At 39.8% G+C, this 23,424-nt stretch overlaps 1 protein-coding gene across 1 annotated transcript; it reads right to left on the bottom strand.

Moving 5' to 3' along the window:
• Positions 1-10,838: 10,838 nt before the first annotated feature.
• Positions 10,839-13,818, bottom strand: pou4f4 (POU class 4 homeobox 4). The gene is made up of 2 exons (XM_044041303.1): positions 13,454-13,818; positions 10,839-12,039 (listed from the first exon to the last, which is right to left on the bottom strand). Exons 1-2 carry the CDS (start codon positions 13,571-13,573, stop codon positions 11,104-11,106), a joined length of 1,056 nt encoding a protein of 351 aa, XP_043897238.1. The 5' UTR covers positions 13,574-13,818; the 3' UTR covers positions 10,839-11,103.
• Between the last annotated feature and the right edge of the window lie 9,606 nt (positions 13,819-23,424).

The raw sequence follows: 23,424 nt of genomic DNA, 5'->3' as shown, positions 1-23,424 counted from the left end.
TGGATGTTTTTTTCCTTCTTTCTCATGTATTTGTGCCTTGTTTTGGAACAATACTCAGTAATGATGGTGATGATGATGATGAAGCTGAATGGACGATGGGACGAAGACTCTCCGCCCATTAAGCCTCATAACTGCGGTGTTTGATCAGTCACTCGCCCGCCCCGCTGCTCATTAGGCCTGATTAGTTATACAATGTTCCTAATTACGACCGCCATGTTTTAATTACCGCCTCATGTGCATAATGTCGTCATCCGGCACACACACACACACACACAAGCGCGCACACACACACACACTTCCCCCACAGCCTCACATCCAAGTCTTTGCTCTGGATTTCTGTCGAAATCTGAAATTCTGTCTTGTTTTTTCAGCAGGAATTTGACCCTAAAACGGTCCGACCTTTGACCTGAAAAGGATGTTGCAAAAAGGAACAGTTTTTATTGTATTTTATTTGCGGCTTCTACACAATCAGCTTTCACCATAGATTGTAAATAAACTCCTTCTTTAATTTCAACCTATTTCTTTTTCAGTCACTGATGTGAGAGATGTTTATGTTTGTTTGTTTTTGTACAACACAACAGTCATTTATTATAGAGGGACATCCCAACAGAATGCGGCCATTTTGGATCAATCTGTTTTTTTGGGGGGAGAACTTGGAGATTTAGCACATGTCGCGTTTGAACAAACTCCTCCCACAGCTTTTCTGCGATCAGCTTCAAATTTTGCCAAATCACTGTGGACGAGATAAGGATTAAAAGTTACTAAAAGCTTTACTTAACGTCACACGGTGAAGGCGTGATGAGTCGGCAAATAACACAAAACTGTACAGCTTCAATCTGAAATACTGAGGTTTTCAGTTCATTTTAACAGAAACAGTAATTAAGGATTATCATTTAGCTTAAGGATTATTATTCTTTCTTATAAAATAAGACAGAAATAAAAACCATTTGTGGCGATTTAATAAATGGTCACTTCCTGGTTTGACTCGCTCTATGATCCAGAAGATCTACGTCCACTTCATACACGTGGTCTTTGTTAGAGACGAGGCTTTTTTCACAGGAACGGAAATCAATGCAGTGTCTTAACAAGATGAGCTGCACAAACCTGAGTGTGTGAGTGTGTCTGTTCTTGTATTTGTTGCCTCTTTAGGACCTTTTTCCCTTATGGAGACCAAAACCTGATCCTACAGTGAGGATGTGGAAGTCAGTGCAGTGCGCAAACAAGAAGAGCTGTGTGTGTGTTTGTGTCTGTGCTTGTATTTATGTCTTTGTGAGGTCCAAAAAAAAAAACACGTACAACCCAGCCAACAATTTTTGAACGTTCTGGCAAAGGTTCTCCTGTGGTTGAATGTTGCTTTGTCACAACCTTCAGGGAACATTTAGAGAATGTTCTCTTGTGTCTTTGTGGGGACATTTTGGGGACATTTTGTCCAGTCGTCACAACTTTACAAGGCTTTTTCAGGGTTAAGACCTGATTTAAGGGTTAGACACTTCTCACTGTGATAGTGAAGGGTTGGGGTAAGGGGCTGTGGAATGTCATTGTCAATAATGTGTCCTCACTCATATTAAAACAAGTGTGTGTGTATAGAAAAACTAAAAAACACAAGTGACAAAAGTTTGGAATTATTTTAAATTGAAGGGATATTTGTGTTGTGTTGCTTTAGAAGCACAGGAAACGGTGGATCACCACAACAAAGAGGCAAAAACTCTGTTTGTGTGTGTGTGTGTGTTGCCTCCCCAAATAAAGAAGGACCACCCCTTTCAGAAAAAAGCTGAAAAAAGGAGGATTTATCTACGGATGTTGCTGATAAATATTGCATCGACAGAATTGAACACTTCCGCCGCACGCGTGCGTGCGTGTGTGAGTGAGTGAATGTTCTTGACTGCTGGTGTGAACTTCTTTTTTTTTAATCTCCATAACAGAATGCTAATGGAGGTCAATCACCCTCAAGATATAATACAAAAATAAGCAGACCCCTCCACACACACTCACACACACACACACACACACACACCCTCCCCTCCGTCTGGTCCCGTTCCAGTCGTCCTGTCAATCGGCGACCGCCTGCCCCCCACCACTGCAACATGGCTGCTCTATGTGTGTGTGTGTGTGTGTGTGTGTGTTAGAGAGAGCCACAGTAATGTAACACAGTGCTGATTCTCCAAGGCCCAGCTCTGCACTCAAGACTCGCAGCTTCATTAAAATTTCATCTGTGCTGCCGCTCGGCCAAGGTCTATTTATGAAAATGTGCTTCCTTTGCTTCATGGAAAACACCAGCGTGGTGAGGAGTGGATGGAGTAATCTGAAAAGGAGAGAGAGAGAGAGAGAGAGAGAGAGTGGAATTAACGGCATCCAGCGCTTATTCTAAGTATACAGACTCTGCTGCTGCCGTTTCCTCCTCCTCTTCCTCACAGGGTCGACCATGTGCTGCTGAGGGAACACAAACTCCACACAGAACACTTTCCAGTCCACTTGATGTTCATGTGTGTCTTCAGTCTCGCGGTGCCAAGGCTTGTTTTCACAGCAGAACAGAGGAGGAGGAGGAGGGTGACGATGAAGATGGCAGAGTTAAAGCTGTCGATGACGGGACGATTTACGATATCGTCACACGTCACGATAAAAACACTCACACTCACTTAAATGTGGTGATTTTCCATCATCCATGATTTTTTGTCTATATTTTACATAAGCATCTTGGAAATGTTGCCTATCGTTCGCCCACATACAGTGTTAGTGATTTATCTTCAAGGTGCCACAAGGGGGAGCCAGCATCTACTACTAACCCTGACCTCATGATTTATAATCAAATCTCATTTATTTCATTTTCTTGTTTTTTTCACCTCATAATAAACTCAGTGAGTATTTTTACATAACCTTTTCAGATAAAAGTGTTTTGTATATATCATTTTTATATTACATATATATTGTATTTTTTTGTTTGTAATTTTAGCATTGTAACATTTAACACAGAGCAACATTTCATAAAAAGAAAATAGTTCAGGTTAAAAAATGTTGTAGATGATAATTGACTCTTTTTTTATTAAAACATTTCATAAAAAAATCAAGAAAATTGTGTTAATGCTTTTGAAACAAAATTCATAAAATTTTAGACATCACAAAACTTTTAGAAAATGTCAGTGTTTGTAACACTTTAACGTCACGTTTTGACAGAATTAGCAACGTGTTTTTGCAACTGTACAACATTCTGTAACACAAGTAATACAATAAGTAACATTAACACTTTTCTTTTCTTTGTTAATGACATTATTTGCAACGTCAATAATGGGGCTTTTCTTTTCTTGCATGACTTCCTGTGTTTCCTCTGAACTTAAATGAAAGTAGATTCATCAGAGCCGGAAATGTTCATCTCAGCTCACGCTGCGTGACATGAAGGGCCGAGAAGATGAAGACGACTGAACCTGCGTGAACGGAGTTCTGCTGCCTCACATATGGACAGACCAGACACCGGAGGGGGGAAAGAACTGAAATGGAAAAAGCTTAATGAACTCCACGTTGGAGCAGCAGCAGCAAAAAAATGCTTCATACGGAGAAAAACTGGAATCTTAAATTAATCGCTCATCTCTTTCTTTGAGGAGACACGATTTGTGCCTGAATTCATTTCCCTCTTCTTCCCGTCGTTGAAGACGAGGTCAGGGCCGACGGTTGGACACTCTGGTTCTGGGTAAGTTAGTGGGCAGTTTGATGTGATCCATCATGGTACGGTACGGTATGGTTTGGAATGGTAAAACCTTGGGTCAGGGCTTTGTTGCCGAATAAGCTGACTGTCATGAGTGGAGCAGGTTTAGCTCCTCCCTCACCGTACCATACCATTTTACTTTGGTACCCCAAGGGAAGGGTGCCAAAGAATGGAATGGTTGGGGCCGGTTATTTTGGTACAACTCATAAACCATGCAGGACTGTACCAAACTGAACTGTTCCACTCTGAAAACACAGCTTTAGTTTGTCCTGTACAAGCCTGTAGGGGGCAGTGTTCTGATATCAGGTTGCTTCACTTGGTCAGATTCAGGTTCAGCAAAATTGGGTCAGGTGACGACCAACACGTACCGAATGGCCATGTTTTTTGTGTTTAATCCAAGGATTCATTAAGATTAACTTGTGACAGTTTGGTTCAAGGAGCTTGACTTGTTTTCACTATAAAGTCCAGATCTGAACCAAGTTGAGATCTTTGAGATGAGCTGGTCCAACTCCATCACAAAGACAAGATTCTGATGTAGACAAAGAAACAATGCATATGTGGATTTAAATAATTAAGCTTTAGACGAGGTTAATCTGAGCGTATGTACCAGTCCACACCAAGAATGAGGAACGTGTTTATGATGTTCAAAAACTGGTGAAGTCAAAGTCAGATAACAATCAGTTCAACTGTTTCATTGGGGTCTTAGTTCAGTGTTGATAGAGGGAGAGAAGACAGAGACCTTGTCTCATGTGATGCATGTGAAGGTGATGACTTGAGTCAAGTCTGACAGAGAAGATCAAAAACCCAGAGGAACAAAACCCATTAACCCCTCAATCAAACCATCCCCTGAAAAAAAGACATTCTCAGCTGAAGCACAGACACAGTTGGAGATAAGACCACAATGTGGCAGGAAGTTGTTGGTGGAGCTGCTTTAAATAGCAGCCTTGATTGGCAGTGATGAACTGCACCTGCTGGCTCCGCCCCCCTCGGCTCACCTGCAGCCACTTTGACAGAATAAGATATGAAGGTTCAGATCGGTGGGCGGGGACTAGTTGTAATCAGTAATTGCCCCCCCCCCTCTCCCGCACCACCTCAGATTAACCGGTATAAATGTAAAAACTCCAAAATACAAGAAAATAACTCAAGATTTAAACACTATTTAAAATTCTAATTCTTTAAGTAGCTGCATAAAGTTGAGTTTTGGGTTTTATATGAGCGGGAACATGGCTCTGCACCTGTGTGTGTTTGTGTGTGTGTGTGTCAGCACAGGAGAATGAGGCCTCTTGTCTCTTAATTATTTAAATCAAACAATTAACTCCGGCCGTCCTGGGAGCAGCTTCTATTTTCTCTGCTCCAACCATCAAAAACACAACAGCAGCAAAAAAAAGCAGCAGAAATGTGGGCGGAGTCTTGTGGATGAACACCTGATCACCAAGCAAAAGTTCAAAATCAACGGTTTGAAAAACTTTAAGATGCAAATAAACTGAGTTTGTGACCGACTTCAATTCAAAAGTAACAAATTTATTTCACACACTGTAAAAAAGAGAATGGTTGACAAATGTACAAATAATATTTCATTCGATAACCCTAAATTTACCAAGTTACATGAAGACAGTGTGATTAATTTAGGTGCTAATAGTAATAAATTTTTAAGTTTCTCAACCCTATTTTTTTTACAAATTTTCAACTTTGGGTTTTTAGGAAGTTGATTTAACAAGTTATGTCTATGTTTGTCCAAAAATCATTCAATTTCATCACATGTATGATGAAAAAATCACAATTGTCTACTAAATCACAGACTTTTACTGTTTCAGCAAGTTTTCTTAACCTCATTTTTACAGAAAAAAACACAAAAAGTTAGTTCTCCAGACAAATTAATTAAAAAACAACGTTATTCTCACAGGAAACCTCGTCACAGAGCGTATTTTCTTTTTAAAGACGTCGACATGAGACATGGCGTTGGGGAAATTGGGTCAATTCCAAGAAACGCCAATTATGTGGAGAGAAACATTTCATCGGGCTTGAAAAGTCTTTATTGTTGTTTTTAATTCAGCGTAGAAATTTGCATTTGCGTCACTTTGTCTGAGGGGAAACTTGATCCACTGTTCACATTGATTACACGGTCAATTATATATAATTTATAGGGCTGAACTGTGGAGAGCCGCGCTTCCATTAAACTTTGATGAAGCCATGTACTACATTCTTTGTTATGGACCGACCGGCGCTCACAGAATATCTGTCAATATTGACAAAATGCACCTTTTTCATTCTTTTGCTTCGTCTGAACTTAAATCACCAGAACGACGGCGTCAGAACACGCTAAAAAGGAGAATACTGGGTTTTTACCATGTCACACTTTGATATTTCAATCAAAAACTATCATTTTGTTTTGTTGTAGAAGAAAGAAAATGAATGATTTAAATTCCTGTTTTCCATATTTTTGACTTTTCTTCAAAGTTCTGTTTCAATATAAACAAAACTTAAACAACATATATTCCTGTTAACACCAGAATAAACAATGTTGTCTTCGTAAAATGTGCAATTTTTCTGATTTGAATGAACCTAATCAAAACAAATCATTTCTTTAAGTTTGTCAAAGCTTTTTTCATTTTTTTCAGTGTATGTTTATTATGTTTATTAATATTCAATGAGATAAGAAATCACGTCCATGTCCTTTACTTTTATCCTCATTTATTTTGTCTTAATTGAAGAATTTTATAAAGAATAAAATTGGCGGTCACGTGCATAACCTGCACCTATTGACATTATTTATACATTTTAGTTATAATACAATTTGAAAGATGATAAATATACATTTTATAGCACGATTAAATGTTAATTTATGTCCAGAACATTGAAGTTGTTGCATTATAACCTTTTTTTAATGTTTTAATTCATCTTTTTTGTACATTTATTTATTTTCACAACAGTGGGAAGATGAAATCTGGTTCAAATGTGGATTAAAATGCAGATTGAGGACATTTTAATGACATATTTATGACAAATTATTCTTGATTTTCTACTTAACACCTTTTTAAAGGAGCTACATTCCATTTTAATGCACCTTAAATATAACCCTCCCCCCATAAACCATTAAAATTGTGAACAAAATGTGTCATTTTTGCACATTTTCTCACATTTCAAACGTGTCAAACTGGTCAGTGTCTCGTCATTTCTCCCACTGAGCCTCCCCCCTCTGTCCTGGGCCCCATCGTTTAAAAAAGGCCTTTATTGTGTTTCCTCCGAGGGGAGCGAGGCCCGAGCCGCTGTTGTACGACAGAGAAAAGCAGCTTCTTAACAAACACTGGCGAAAATCAATAGTATCATAACAGGCGGATATTTATTATTCATTAATAACGAGTTTATGGCGCTCAAACCACCTGCTGAGCTGAGGAGGAAGAGAAATAATCAGTGAAAAAAAACACAAAATACTGGACACTGTAAATGTAAATAAAGATTATTGTTAAGAACAAACCTATTGTTGATTATTTTATTTATGTATGTAAAATTAATTCTCCACATGTATTGTGTTTACATGTACTGAGTAAAAAAGTAGTCAAATAAGAAGCATAAAGTGTTATTTTTTTATTCTTGTAGATACTTTAGGTCAGTGATGTTTCTTCCACTCAGCTGAAAGTTGAATAAATGAGCAAAATTGACAACTGCTGAAAATATGTAGTGTAACAAAAGCACGTTCACACCCACAAGTGACCGTTTTCTCGTCAAATAACTCAAATGACTGTGAACATGGAGCGAAAGGTTCTTTTCTGTGAAGGTTTTTAAGCATAAAATCCACAATTATTCATATCAGCGAATGGAAACATGTAATAAAAGCTGGTTTATGTGTTTGATAACTGATCCATTTAAAATTGTAATTACCTTTTAGACCAAAAACAAACAAAAATGAGAAAACATGACAGTGTCATTGCGTCAGTGATAAAACCACGACTACGAAGGTTAGTTTCTTTTTAAACGTTTACACCAGTTTTTATTTCTGTTATTTATTACAAAAATTAAAAAGAATTAAACCTGACTACAGATAATTCTTAATTATTTGTTATTAAAAGTGGGTAGAGGGAATTTTCTGGTGCACCTGGGGCCCGTGATGACCAGGGGAGTTTAAATTCTTAGCTGTGGCCCTGTGAAGCATTTTCTCATCTTGTTTAAAGTCTGGGAAATTAAAATAAAACACATATAAATGTATATTAAACTTGGTTTAGTTTCCTCAGGGACAGAAGACGCTGATGTTACCAGTGTCCACCTCATAAAAGTGTCTTCATGTCGCAAATTGGCTTCAAAAGTCCAAGTTTTTCGTCCTCTGTAACTTCTTCTAAAAAAGTGTCATCACGCAGGCTCCGCCCCAGGCACGTGACGCGGCAGCGCAGTGTTCACGCGCTTCATTCCAAAACCAAGTTGATCAATATTGAGTCACTCAAGTATCAAATCCTATTCATCAGCGCCGAGGAGCAGCTTTCAGGCGGGACCTCCTTCACCTCCAGGCTTCTCCTGTTTCAGAGCGGCAGCTGCGCTCATCTCCTCCTCCTCCTCCTCCTCCTCTTCTTCATCCTTCCTGTGCACAAACAGCGACTGTTTCCAGGAGACCTGGGACACACACGAGCTCAGCTCACATTGCACTTGTCCATTACATCTGTGTCTCCTCTGAATCCTGACCATTAACATGAACACCTTCATCTGCTCTTAATAGCCCGATATTATCACATTTAATTGCACATTTTCATGCACAAAGTCGCTTTAGTTGACGCACGTCTCTCTACGTCAAATATCATCCAAACTGTCAACGCCTCTTTAAAACGTGCACTTTATTGTTGTGTTTATGAAAGTTTACCTTAATCCATCAACAACTACTTATATAAACCTGATATAATCGGTCTAAAGTCAGGTTTTCGTTTGGTTTCACGTGCAAAATGTGCCTTTACGCATTGATTGTACGCACACCTTCCCTTACTGTACCGTTTAAACCTCCATCTGCATGCTGAGATAAAGGTACGTTAGTTTCTGTTTTTATGCAATGAATATGTTTTAATAATGGATTTTTACCAAATCTGTCAAAGACCACGAACACCATCATCTCCTAATGCAAACCTGATATAATCAGCTTAAATTCAACCTTTTTTGTCGTTTGTACGCGCAAAACCTTGTTTTTACGCAATAATTTTACGCACATCTTCCCATCTGCTGATATATTATTATTATGACTCAAGAATTTCACACACACACCTATGGTATAAATGTGATATCATTGCAGGTTTTGTTTGGTTGTATATGCAAAAATGTGCCTTTACGCATGGATTTTACGCAGATGTAAAAGACCATTAACACAGTCAACAGTTAATAATGTCATTCCAGATGCATATTTGTGTTGTTTTTATGCGCAAAACATGTTTTAACGCATGTCTTTTACTCAGTGTATCTTAGAAAAAAAGACTTAGAACACTTTGATTGCTGATGTCAACGTTTTTACGACACTTAACACCTTAATCTGGGGGTTAAATCATTTTAAATGAACACTTGTTGTTTTTGATGGAAGGAGAACAATAACAACTTCATTTGCTTTTCTACAGCTGTTCTAAAATGGACAGTTTGCTCAAAATTCGATTTTTTTACGCATTAATTTAAAAGAAGACTGCATGTAATTGCAAAGAAAGGCTGTGAGAGGATGAAGTAAAACGTGCACGGTTTATTTCAGCTTCTGTCGCTTTTACACAGACACATTGAAAGCACACTTTTCACAAATGAAATATGATTTTTTTTCTTTTTCTTCTTCAAAATAAGTTAAGTTTAAATAAATACGAGCAAAAAATAAATAAGATAAATAAAAACAGAGGGAAACAAATACATATATGAACATAAAACATAACAAAAGTTAAAATATTCTCATAAGAGGTGAAAAAACATGTATAAATAAGGCAGACGATTTTTCCCTTCATCAGATTATCTACAAAGTGCGCTCCATAGAGGTGATTATTATTATCATCATCATAATAACAATAATGAGCAAAAATAAACGTTTTCGTGAGGACAGAAAAAGGGCAGAACAACTTATCATAATAATAATAATAATAATAATAATTTGATTGTCAAAGCATCATTGCAGTGAACAGACAACAGGTTTTACACGTTCTCTAAAGGCCTAATTCACCAACAAACCAGTGGAAAACAAACAAATAAATACATTTAAAGGAAAATAAAAACAAGATTATGCTGCTCTCTCTTTTTCCTAACGTGTTTTCAGTGTTTTTGTGTTTCAAAAAAAAAGAAGAATCACCATGAACGTGCCAACACTTGCGTAATGAGGTAGACACACGGCAGCGTGGTACCGCGTGGATGTGTGTGTGTGTGTGTGTGTTCGTGCGCGTGCTCGTGCCTCCCCTTATTGCAATGCCTTCACTTCACACAGTAAAAAAAAACCTCTTCCTCTTTTAATTTTTACGCGTAAACCATGCAGTGTTTTTTAACCACGAACCCTTCATTTCAGTGCTGTGTGTGTGCGCGTGTGTGTGTGGTCTCCACAAAACCGTAAAATCAAACGAATAAATAAATAAATGAATAAATAAACAAACACCTGGGAGGGAAACAAACAAACAAAAATTGGAAAAAAATAAAGGGGAAAAAATCATACATTTCAATGAGTTGTTGTTGTTGTTGTTGTTTTTTTACCCACACACTGAGGTGCAACATATTCACAAATATGTACAATGATAAATATAAAAAAGCTATTCCAACTAAGGAGGATAATGATAACAATTACCCTTCGATTCTCCTTCATCATCATCATCATCATCATCATTATTATTCTTAATTTATTTTGTACAATAATTGCCATGTGGTTGAAAAAAGGACGTTCCCTCTTTTTTCTTTTTCGTCACGTGTCTCAGGTGGAAGAAAGTGTCGCGTGCAGCCAGGAAGCTCGTGTGAGTTCTGTTTCCCAGTCCTTGATGCACGCGCCAACGACGCTCCACTGTCAGAATTCTTCATCTTTTTTTTTTTTACTTTTTAAAATCATATAAAAAAAAACTAAGGTACACCGTTGAATCTTGATGTTGAATCTTCCAGGAAAATAAGAAAAAAATAAAATTAAAAAAGTTCCTGTGAGGATGTTTAGTCAAAAAAAAACAAACAGTTTATATATATAAAAAAAATCAAAGGTGAAGATAAAAAATGTAAAACAATCTTGTGGTTTGTGTTGAATACTTTGTTTCCTCTTCAGACTCTGGAGCCAAAGAAAATACCTCATAAATGTCATTTCAGAGAAAAAAAGTGACTTTTTACGTCAGAAAATGATGAAATGAGTAAAAAAGGCACAACGGTGTACCTTGTTTTTTGTGTTTTTCTGACAGTGATGCAGCAGCTGTTTGTCTCTGATTTGTCTTTGTCTTTGTTTTCTCTCAGTGCGTGGCGGAAAACTTCATCCGTTTCTGCTTTTGCCTCTGATTACAAAACCAAACCCGGACCACGTTCTTTTTCAGGTCCAATTTCTCCGCAATGGCGGCGATCTTCTCCGACGAGGGCCGCGGCTGCACGGCGAAGTACGCCTCCAGCGAGCGCTTCTCCGGCGCCGCGATGGACGTGCGTTTCCTCTTCTTGTCGCCGCCGTTGAAGATCTCCGGCTTGGCCATCTTCTCCCGCTGCGCGCGCTCCGCCTCCTCCAGCCAGGCCTCGAGGATCGGCTTGAGCGCCACCATGTTGTTGTGCGACAGCGTCAGGGACTCGAACCTGCAGATGGTGCTCTGGCTCAGGCACCCGACCCCGGGGATTTTAAGGTTGGCGAGCGCCGCGCCCACGTCCGCCTGCGTCACCCCGAGTTTGATCCGCCGCTGTTTGAATCTCTCCGCGAACGACTCCAGCTCCCGCGGGTCCGGCTCCGCGTCCACGCCGGAGCCGCCCAACGAACCGTGGGAGCCCAGTCCGTGCGGGTGCATGTTCATGGACTGCGAGTGGTGGTGGTGGTGCTGCATGTGGTTGATGGCCGACATGTGCGCGGCGTGGGCGGTGTGCGAGGCCGAGGAGCAGACGTCCGAGCCCGACATGCCTCCCAGGGAGATGCCGGGTGTGAGGTGGTCCAGCAGGTCACCCTCCAGGCCCTGCGACGGCTGGTGGTGCACCGGGTGGTGGTGGTGGTGGGAGGTGAGCACGGAGGGGTGGTGCAGGTGCGCGGAGGACGAGGTCGGCGTGCAGGTCATACTGGTCATGGTGGTCATGGTGTGGTAGGTGGCGTCTGGTTTGAACGGGTGACTCTTCTGCGCCACGATGTCCACCGCGGCCAGAGCCTCGGCTCTCTGCAGCAGCGTCTCATCGAAGCCCGCGAAGATGTTGCCCTGCAGCTGCGGGGACGAGAGGCGAGGAGTCAGTGAGACAGATGACTTTAACCCGATTAACATTCATCCAATTTAAACCATCTCCTTTCATCATGAGACGTCTGACTTTTACGCAGGGATTTCAAGCAGAATTGTTGTGATAAAACCTTCAAATAATCATCGTTTATCTAATTTGTAGTAAATACATTTGACGTTTACGCACGAAACACAATATATTTTTAAAGAAAACACTGATCTAATCATTCAGTATCAGGTTTGAATGATTTGATTTTCATAATAAACACATGTTTTACGCAGGAAGCAAGTGAAACTTTCATCTTCCAAGGAACTCAATCAATTATCCAATTAAAAAGAAACCGTTCATTTTCACAATTACAGCTGGTTTGAACACATTAATACACGTACAGATCTAATCATTATTATTTAATATCTACTTTAAACTGTTTTCATTCTCGATAAATCTGACTCAAACACAGGAACCATAAATACATTTATTCTATTGTCGTGCACAAAAATAAACAATAAACGGAAAAAACCGACATGTTTATTTGAGAATAACTCGAAATAATCTCGTTGATTTTAAATGATTGAATACGATGTCAGGTTTTCTTCACGTTTGTCAAACTTCACAAACTGGATTATAAACCAGGATAATACATATTTTTTAATTCAATCTAAAGGTGCAGTTTTTCACAGCGTCAATGATTAATTTTACTAAAAAGAATCCGTTGTGTTTTTATTCATTTCATTTGATTTCCTCCGGCGCGTGACGTGAGGAAAGTGTGTCAGCGTGTTTGGATATTCATCTAAAATTAATATTTACGATCTCCTGAATAATTTCTGTGGACAATGAAATGAGACCGGGCTGAGTTCGAATATGAATGTGGAGGAAAAATATGAGAAAACAGGCGCTCAGAGTTTCTTCCTCTCAAACTCACGTGAATACAGACGCTTTCAGTGCGTTTTTACGCACGAAGTTTGTGCGCGAAGACTGTGGTCCACATCTCATACAGTTATTTTTTTTATGATTATTATTATTACACGTTACAATTTCTCAATTTTCAAGCTCCATTTTTTCCTGCTGATTCTGTTGATTTTTTTTTTTACTTTAAAAGTCAACAATTTGAACTTATTCTTTTGAACATCGTTCAAATTAGTTGCATTTCCGTTCTCCAATTATTTGGAAACGACATTTTGACGGAAATGAGTTTCCTGCAGTTTTTAGATTTTAATCTCACATTTACGCAATTTAATAGCTTCGAAATGCAAATTTTCAAACAAGAAAGTCGTTGTGTTTTTGTTTTTTTTACAAGTTTTGTGTCATTTTAAATTTTTTTTTGCATTTTCTTGAATGAAGTTTAGTTTGTGAAGGTGAGGATTTGAGGATTTGGAGTTTGGAGTTTGGAGTTTGGTGACTCACCGACGGCGTGGGCAGACACGCTCTGCGGATGGCCTCCGAGCTGGAGTGCAGCGGCGTGTACTTGGGCTCGTGCAGGATCGGGTGCATACTGAAAGGCTGCTTGCTGTTCATCGACATCATGATTGCGGAGGTTAGGGAGGGTCGCTGTGCGTCGTCCTCGTTCGGCTCCGTGTTGGTGGATTTCTACGATGAAAGCGCCTCAGAGAGAGGGAAAAACAAGGGGAAAAAAAAACACCTGCAAACACGCGCACAGCAGAGTTTTCCGAGGAGAAGAAGAATTTCGTGGAAACAGTTTCCGAGTGGAGGGAGAAAAAAGGAGGAGAGGTAAAACTCCTGAGGATCTCCTGCCTCCTTCACCTCCTGCAAATGACTCCTGTGATAATAAAGATGCTCCTCTTCACCTCCAGCTCTTATTATTGGAGCGCGTGCGCGCACGCTCCTCCTCATTGGCGGAGCCTCCCTCCGTCCGTCAGGACGCCGCAACCAATCACGCAACTGACCACGCCTCCTCAGCGCTCTGCGAAGGAGCTGCACTGTTTGGAAAAAAAAAAAAAACATCCAAAAGAAGAAACACCTGCAGGAGAAGAAAATAACTCCAGATGTGAAAATAACTGAAATAAAAGCTGTGTGTGCGTGTGCGTGTGTGATCATCACCAACAATCATTTACACGAACATGCGCACAACTGCGCCGTTTTCCTGCCTGTGTGAAAAAATGCTAATTTCAGGCGATGATCTCGCGGAGAAATGATTGATTTTTGGTTTGATAAATTATTCAAAGCTGCAGTTAAATGGATATTTGAGGCTGTGTTGGGTTTTTTTTTGTTTGTTTGTTTTGTTTTTGCTCTCTAACTGTTCACCTCTGCATCATCATCATCATCATCATGTCACACGTGTGTGTGTGTGTGTGTGTTATAGGCTGCATGTACAGTATGTACAGGGTTTAAAGCACATAAACAAACTTGTACAGTTTTAAATGTAAACAGCAAAAAAGGATCAGAAACCGAATCAGAGTCATAATTAGAACAAGAAATAGAATCAGAGTTAGATAAAAAAAAAGACTTTGTCAGAATCATAAACGGAATCAGAAGTGAGCACAGAATATGAAAAAATAGAGTTAGATATGAAATATATTCATGTATCATATCGGAATCATAAACATAAATAATTATAAAAAATAATCAGAAAACAATTAGATAATAATCAGATTTAAAATCAGAACCAGACACATAATCAGAATAAGAACTAGAATCCAAATCAGTATCAGAACCATCAAAAGAATCACAAGTGGACATAGAAAAGTCTCATCAGAATCTAGATAAAAACAAACAGCTTTCAAAATAAGATTAGTTACATTTTCATCTTTAGTTCATGTTGCGAGGACGACAAAAACAGAACATTTCATTGGACAAAGACAAGGAAGTGATCGGTGATTGGTTGATACACAAAGACTGATTAAGTGTTTCCTTCCTCTGTGTGTGTGTGTGTGTGTGAACAGTAGCTCCTGAAATTCATTTGCTCAATAATGCAACAAATTACAAGTGCTTTGATTATGTGAACACACACACACACACACAGGGATTATTAATTGATGGATGCAGCAGGAATTCCTTCACTCTTTCATTCATTCACTCCCTTTGCAATTAATACATTAATTAATCATATGCTTCATTTACTTTGCCACACACACACACAGGCTATGATGAAATGACGGAATAATTATCGTGATAATCACCATAAGATGTTCCCAGAGGGGGCGGGGTCAATGTCAAAGGGGGAGGGGCTCCAGGTTAGACACAGATAATGCCTTGCTTTTGTTGCTTTATATGATTTATATGATTCTTATTATTTGAGATGTAAAATATGAATCATTATCAATAAAAATTATCCAAATATTTAAATAGTTAATCTAATAATATTTAGATTTTGAGTTGAATCAAGTATTTGAATCAGACTCTACAACAAAAATCAGGTTAGTAATGGAATAATTATAATATTTTTAAAAGATCTAAGTCAGTATCTAAGTTTCCCCAGGAATTTTGAATTTTTTCGTTTTCTCATCACAGGATTTGTTTATCTTGAAAAAAAGTACAGCTTCAAAGTGTTTTGCACAGCTTCAACTGTAATAACTTTGACAAAAATGACAAATTATTGCTCTCAACTCGACAAAGACAGAACTTTTATGCCTCATTTGCTGCCGTTGCGGGTTATTTTGAAATGGTTAGTCACACATTTCCAAGAAATATGACTCATCACATGCAGCTTCACCTGGTTCCCAAACACTGGGTCGGGATCACGGGAGATTTTATTTTGTGGTCAAAATTTCTCCAAAAACCTTTACTTCAAATGTATGTGTTTGTTTGTTTTTATGAAAAAAACAACATTACATACACATTTGCTCTCGACATCTTCAAAAAATAAAAGTCTGGGGAAAAATGTGACTCATCTATATGGGAATAACTTAACAAATCAATATAATACATATATGGCTTTCTGACATGTTATAGGTATATTAGTTATGTACAGTTTTTGGAACTGGATTCCCACCTTTGGAGCAATAATCTCAGTTTATTTCATTTAAAAATGTTAATCTCTGATAATCTCCACAAGGAGTGAATCCAAATAAACGTCAACCTTCACTAAGACAGCTGTTTTATGTTTTTACCGACAGTAAAACCTGGAAAAAGTGCATCAGAGTGAGTGTGTAACTCCAGCCTCGACTCCAGAACTTCAGCAACAACAATAACCAAACAAAAAGAAAATGAGCAGCAGCAGCGTCCAGCAGCAGGAAACCTGAGCGAGGACCATTGTCCCGCTGTGGCCCTGCTCCTCCAGAGGCTCCCCCAGCACCGCCTCATCAAATATACATCACCCCTCTCCCTCCACTGGGACGCTGCCAAGCAGGACGCTCCTCTGGGAAGACGACACCGAGAGGGAGTGGAGCTGCATGAAAGGATGGAGGAAGAGCTCAGGAAAGAGTGATTAGAGAGAAATAATGAAAAGAGCAGTTGTGAGGGGGAAAAAGGAAGTGCATTTGACAGAGGTTTGAACTTTAAATTTGGATTAAAGGTCCAGTGTGTAACATCTCACAGGGTGTAGTTGCAGGAATTGAATATACAACAACAGAGTTAGCTAACAGCAAAGTACATGAAAATACAAAGTCAACAGGCCTTCAGGTTCCTCAGGTCTTTTATTAACATGGTAAAAACACAACCGTCCTTTGGAAATGTTCTTTAGTCGTTGGTTGTCCAGTCGCCTACAACCAAATACTGAATAACAGTATGACCTGGATGACCGAGAGCCTCCGCCGACACTGTCTTTTGAAGAGTTTCTACGAAACTTGGCTAAGTTTGTCTGATCAAATCGACTCAGAACTCTTAAAAACCCTTGGATGAACAACTTTAGACGAGTTAGTAAATGCGTCACACGAGTGACATATCATTTCTCGGCCCTGTAACTGTGACGCTGTTACTATATTTAGCTCAGTTTGGAGCTAAAATCCAGATGTTTTTGTTTTGTTTTGCAACCTTGTGTGTGTGTGTGTGTGTGTAGGTGATGTCCAGTAATGGTGTCTGTGCGATGGACTCTGAGGAATCAAACGTCCGGTGAAGCTTTCAGCGAGCACAACATGGCCGCCACACTGTGCGTTTATGCCGCATTTAGCAAATGGACACTGAAGTGCAGGCTTTTCCTTCCACCTCCACCACAGTCTGAAAAACACACACACACACACACACAGTCTCACATACACACCTCTCCTCGCGTCGCACCGTTCTCCTGCCCTCGCCTTCGCCTGTTTCCCGGTTCACCCGTGTCCTCCTTTCCCTCGTCCTCTCTGCCTCTTCCAGCTCTGAATTATTGATAGTGAGTAAAATCTGACGTTGTAAACTTTGCGACAATTCACCAAATCGGCCTCAGCTTCTCACCGAGGGGGCCTCGCCGAGGGTAGGCAGTGTCTAACCGCACTCTTTTAATGTAACTGCCTGTAGGGTTTCCTTGTAAATATTTCATTGTCTGCCAGTACAAATTAAAGACGCGAGGCTGGAAAGAAAAAGGTTAGTTGGTTTTGCTCGTGGGAGAGCGATCGTGCACAGTTTACCTGCACCTGAAGGTTCGGAGACAGAGTTTTGACTCTTGTCCCTCAGAGGAAACAGAGGGACAGACAGTGGTCGACTCTTCTTCTGCTTTATTTAACTTGACAATATGGTCACTAACGTCATCCATGTATCACCAAAGGACTTTCATGTTGTGTTGAATGTTAGCAGACGACTTGTGTGACCTAAAAAGAACCAAAACAACTGCAATATGATCTTGCTGCTTGTATTTGTTAGCTCTCATGTGTTAGCATGTCTCCGGGAGACGAAATATATGTTTATTATCTGGTAACGTCATATATTCAAAGTAACGCAAATGTATTTTTTCAGATTTTCTCATTAATAATTTGCTCAGAGAGTCGACAGACAGCAGAGCATTTTTATTTACTACAGATACTTTACTCTACAAGAGCTAGGAGGAGGAGGCTAGTTAGCTCAGAGAGTTAGCAGACAGCAGAAAATGTTTTTAGACAACTACTTTACTCTTCAAGAGCTAGGAGGAGGCAGATAGCGGAGCACTTTTTTAGCATAGAGCTAGGAGGATGACACTAGATAGCTGGATATTGGGTTTGCTCAAAGAGTTAGCAGACAGTAGAGTGTGTTTCTGCACAAGTGTTTTACTCTAGAAGAGCTTGGAGGAGGAGGCTCGCTTGAATTATAGCTGGTTAGCTCAGAGAGTTAAAAGATAGCGGAGCATTTTTGTGGCAAAGACCTCTACAAGAGCCAAGAGGAGGCTAGTTAGCTGAATATCTAGTCCTGTCCTGCATGTTTTAGATGCTTTCCTGCTCCAACAAAGCTGATTGAGTTCATCAGCGTACTATTGTTAATACTTTTTGAGTTATTATCATAGATGCAGGAGAATAGGGCTAGTGTTAGGGTTTCTATGACGTAGCTGGATTTCTGCTCATTGGCTGGGTGAAATCCACATGTTTTGATCTCGTGGTAACACACGGTAACACAGTTTTGGATGTCTTAAGGGTTCATAGCATGGATTACCACACCCATTTTTGTAGGAAAAACATCTTGACCTTATAAAAGAAAATAGTTTTTTTTACATGATAGAGTCTTTAATTACACAGGTTCAAGTGTGATGTCAGTTGAGTTTCCCGGACAAGCGGTATGCAGGTGTTACGTCAGAGTTTGTACCTGCAGGATCTAAGGGTTCATCGATGCAACGTGGGACTGGAGGATGTCATCACGCTTTTGGCTCTATATGGTGGATAAAGAGAGAAAAGTAAAATATGCATGAAGGCGCGACTGTAAAGTGAGCAACCAGGACAGGATGTTACAGTATCAGTGGAGCTGCAGCAGAGTGGCCATGTTGTAAAATAGCTGTGGAGCACTGAGGGGTTTTTTGAGGATGGGTCTCAGTGGAATATGAGTGTGTTCCATCCATTAACTCACAAGTCTTCCTCTCAGAGAGAGGAGTGGAGAGGAGAGAACAGCGGAATCTGTCATTGTGATTATATTTCCATTGTTATTGAGCGTTGTAGCCGAGTGAAAACATTTTCTGAAAACTGTCACTGGGATCCAGAGATAAGTGGTGCGGAAAAGCATTTTGGAATAAAGTAAATCTGACTTGTCACACGGGGACTGAAATTGATTTGGTTTCTGTTGATGTTCAGAGGACCAGTGCACAGAAATACTTTTTTTTTGCAGTACTCTGTTAATTTTCAGTACCCAAGAGTCCCCAAGAGACGTAATGTGGATCAATATGTGTGTGTTCCATGAATAATAATTACACTCTGAGTTTAAAACACTCGCAGCACTAAAACAAAGAAAGAAAATGGTTGGGCAAACTTAAAAAAGGTTGTACGTAGTTTGATAGTTCTCCATAAACTAAACCTAAACGGTGCCACAGTTTATTCATTAACCTCAACAACCTAAGCGAGTAAACACCTTAGAAAATTCTAGAAATTCCATTTCCACTAGGTAAAATATGGGTTTAACAGCACATTTGTAGACCATCACTTGTTCAAAATTTGTTCTTACAATGTGATCCAAGTTAAGACTAATCTAGCCGAGACTTGTGCAGAACCAAGTCTAGTTTCCCTTGAATCGACATTTCCTTGACAGTTATTTAGAGGCAATTGTCTCCAATCTGTGGTTTAGTTTTTATCACATGACCTTCAAGGTTAAGGTTGAGGTTCAGGCTATAACCATAATGTTTTGCACAAAAAGTGTGATTAAGATAATGGGTATAACAGTGTATCATCAGCATATGATTGAGATGGTGTGTTTGCTGAATGATATTTCCTTGGGGGTACATTAAGAATAGAAGTGGGCCCAGAATTGATCCTTGGGGCACTCCACAGATGATGTTCACGTTCTCGAGACACATTAGGTTTGTACAAGGTGATTTTTGGATGTTAAACGCTGTTAAAAATGTCTTAAGTGTATTGGTATGGTATGTTTGACCCTTTAAAAAATGCCAAAAACCTTCAGTACATGTGTATTTTAAAAGGTCTATAGTGAGTAGCTTGGAGTAATGTTGGATGTTGATGATGTAAAGTAGATGGAAACAAAAAGGAAAACCATGACAGTTTACTTTTCTCATAGACATAAACAAACCAGTGGAGTCGCCACCTGATGGCAATTCAGAATATGACAGGTTTCAGAAAGTTCCGTTATGGCCTCTATTGCCAAACCTGAACTCGACGTCCATTATTATATTAAGTCGACTGTTTAGCTTCACCACACACTCGGTTTTATTTCAGTTATCTGATATTATTTAGCGCTAACCTGTAGCTGAAAGGTTTGCTAATGCCGTCTGTGGTTGTGCCATGTGACTTTTGAACTGCATCGGTTTTAGATTATAAGCACTGGTTTTAAATCATCCAAGTGGATTACAGTTTTTCTTCCTCTGCCCTTTTCATTTTCTCTCACAGGGTTATTTCTTATTCAGGGTTGCTGCATTTTTCATGGTTACACCTTTCATTATCTCCACCTCTTCATGTACGTCTCCCTCTCGCTCTCATCCCTTCTTCTTCTTCTTCTAATCCACAGTTGTGTCTGCTCGTGTGCTGTAATTGGCCCGCTGATGGAAGGACGAGCAGGGGAAGCGAAAACATGGAGGGAAGAGGCAGCGAGGAAGAAGTAAAGGCAGAGGCTATGAGAGAATGAGAGACAGTAAATGAGACAGAGAAAGAGAGAAGACATATTTTGGATCAATAGATTAACTGAGTGCTCATGTATTATGCATCTGAGCCCTGCAGCACTTGCACATAAAGGGAATGTTGGGCAGGATTGGCGTGTAAAAGCTTTATAACCGCGGGCCTGTTTACTCTGAGGGTACGAGGGGACCGCTGTCATGCCAGAACCGAACCAAGCAGAGAAGACGAGATGAGACGGAGTCGGTCTGGAAATAATCCTGAATGTGAATCTCTGAGTTTATGATGTTCCACTTCAGTGCAAACACAGAGCGCGGAGTGGGCTGGTGCTCACTAAGAGTTCCGGCTTGTTACATCCATCTAATTCTCACTTGCTATTTGCTGCAATTTCTAAAAAAAGACACCATGTAACTCCTAAACTACTCATAATGTTATGCATGAATTTCTTTGCTGAACACACAAGTATAATAAAAGTGCTCCAATAGCATATATCTATGCCAACACTTTCCTCAATGATAAAGAACCAAAAACGTCCACTCTCTTAATGGGATCCACTCCAAAAATGTAATGGGTTCTTCCTTGGGTCGCGTCCCAACTTTTCACTAAATGTCAGGGAAATCGCTTCAGCAGTTTTTGAGTCATCCAGGAAAACAGCTATAAAACCATGTTAGAGATATTTACACCCACTATGACATAACACACCATAAACACCTCCACAACAAATGCATGGACACATAAGTTTGGATTCTTTAGTTCTAAGAAATATGTTGTTGTGTTTCCTCAACCTTTCTGTGTATAGTGACCCAGTTTCTAAAGAAGACAAACTATCGTGACCCAAATCACATTAAAAATGTATAATGTTATAATGTATGTTGGTTGGTTTTTGGACCCAACATGATTCAGTGAATTATATCAAAAAAATGACTCCCAACAAATCTAATCAAAATGCCTGAAACAGTTTGTTTTCTCACTGGTTCTGTTTCCATGTTGTTTCACAGACTCTGCTGCTCACTTTATATCATGCCCTCCATGTAATCAACTCATTCCCTTCACCTGGTGCTTCTCCGCTCCTTCCACTCACCTGCAGCTCGTTCTGATTAAATCTGAAATCAGGAAAAGCAGCAACAAAAATAAGGAAGCTGGAGAAGTCAGAAATAAGGGGAAGAACGGACATAAAAAACAACAGCTAAATAACTGGGGAATGCAATTAGTGTTAGGAAAGGGAAAGAGTGGAGAATTTTATTTGCAAATGTACCGAGTATGAGAATGAAAGAGTGTTATCAAAGTGAACAATGCCGAATAAAAAATACTTAAAAAATCCCTGAAAACATACGTTAATCTCCAACATTTAGTTAAGGAAATGTCTAAAATGTCAACAGAGGAGTCTGGTGTATTTAGCGACAGGAAGTACAGAATGATTCTGTGAACAAATCTTTTTGATCGACTGATTCTAATGATTCAGTTACACCCAAAACAACTGCTGTACAAGTTACTAGTTTGTGTGTTTGTGTCGCATATAAAACCACGTCACGACAGTTTCACACAGCTGTTGCTATGACGACTCCACCCACGTGGAAGAGGTACTAAAACGATACCAAACTGAGTGCAATTGAGTCAAGTAGAGCCAAGTAGGGCTAGAACTCGGCTGAATTATTGTAATTCTCGAAATGTGGGACCCACCTCTTGTCCTTGGCTTTTACTTGAGGATAAAAATAGTCAACCCAATCATTTCCACCTAGATGTTGACCATTAAAGGTCATAGTAATACAATTAAAGTTAAATTATAGTAGAAATCAAGCTAACTTGACTTGGAAAAGCGTCAATAGCAATTGGACCTGGATCCTGCAGCCCAGGAGTCACAGGTACCACTCCGTGCCAAACCACAAGTTATTCTCTTATTCATCCAGACACAGTGAACTTTGACTTTGCTTTTTTTCCACTTCTTGACTACGTCGCCACGGAGGACCAGGCATCAAACAGCCGAGCGTAAGGGACGCGTTTTTTCCCCGGGAGTCATTTCCATTCAAACAAACTCCTCAGCTCTTCCCTCCTCTGTATTACAAGAATAGAGAACTGTCGAACAAAGGGGGAGAGCAAGTAAACAAACAAAATGATGTATGACTGTCACTGCAATAAAGTGGTGGGAATAGAAAGGATTAGAGTGAATGAATGTAAATTTAAATTAATTCCCTCTTTTATTTAGAGTCTCTGGTGTTCGGGGCTGGAGGGAGAAGCAGCAGAAGAGAGACACGTGTCGGAGTTATTTGAAGAAGCTGCGTGAAGATGTCGCTCCCCAATGGAGCCAAGAAGGGACACGACGAGTAAATAACCTTCAGACGAGAAAGCAGATGATGAGTTTGACTTAAGAATCCAACATTTTCCCATAATGCAACAACTTCCTTACTGTTAAATGCAGTAATTACACCCTTTCATATACATTTTTGTACGCTGATGACGCACATGTGTATATATACAGTCAGCAAATATGGGGAAAACTAACAAATACAATAAAATATAACAAATACAATGAATGAATGAATGAATGAACTGTACCAGTGTGTTATAGGATGAGGTAATGAGGTATTTCTAAGGACTCCAGCTGGTGTGGGGTGGTTGGGGGTCTTTGTGCCCCACATATACACCCAAACACCCCCCCACCATCAACACCACCTCACCCCCTCGTCCCCATTGACTCCCCCGTCACCCGCTAACAGGATTAAGGGAAGCAAGGTGCTCGCTCAACAGACCTCAGGACGTATATGTGCGGGA

The sequence above is a fragment of the Solea senegalensis genome, linkage group LG13 (genome assembly GCF_019176455.1).
Source record: "Solea senegalensis isolate Sse05_10M linkage group LG13, IFAPA_SoseM_1, whole genome shotgun sequence".
NCBI classification, from domain to species: domain Eukaryota; kingdom Metazoa; phylum Chordata; class Actinopteri; order Pleuronectiformes; family Soleidae; genus Solea; species Solea senegalensis.
This window is presented reverse-complemented; position numbering and strand designations above follow the sequence as displayed.

Excerpts from the sequence above, each read along its gene's own strand:
- pou4f4 (XM_044041303.1), bottom strand. The coding sequence starts at position 13,573 with ATGATGTCGATGAACAGCAAGCAGCCTTTCAGTATGCACCCGATCCTG. Across the intron at positions 12,040-13,453 it reads CGTGTCTGCCCACGCCGTCG|CTGCAGGGCAACATCTTCGC; the intron begins GTGAGTCACCAA and ends TCGTCCCCGCAG.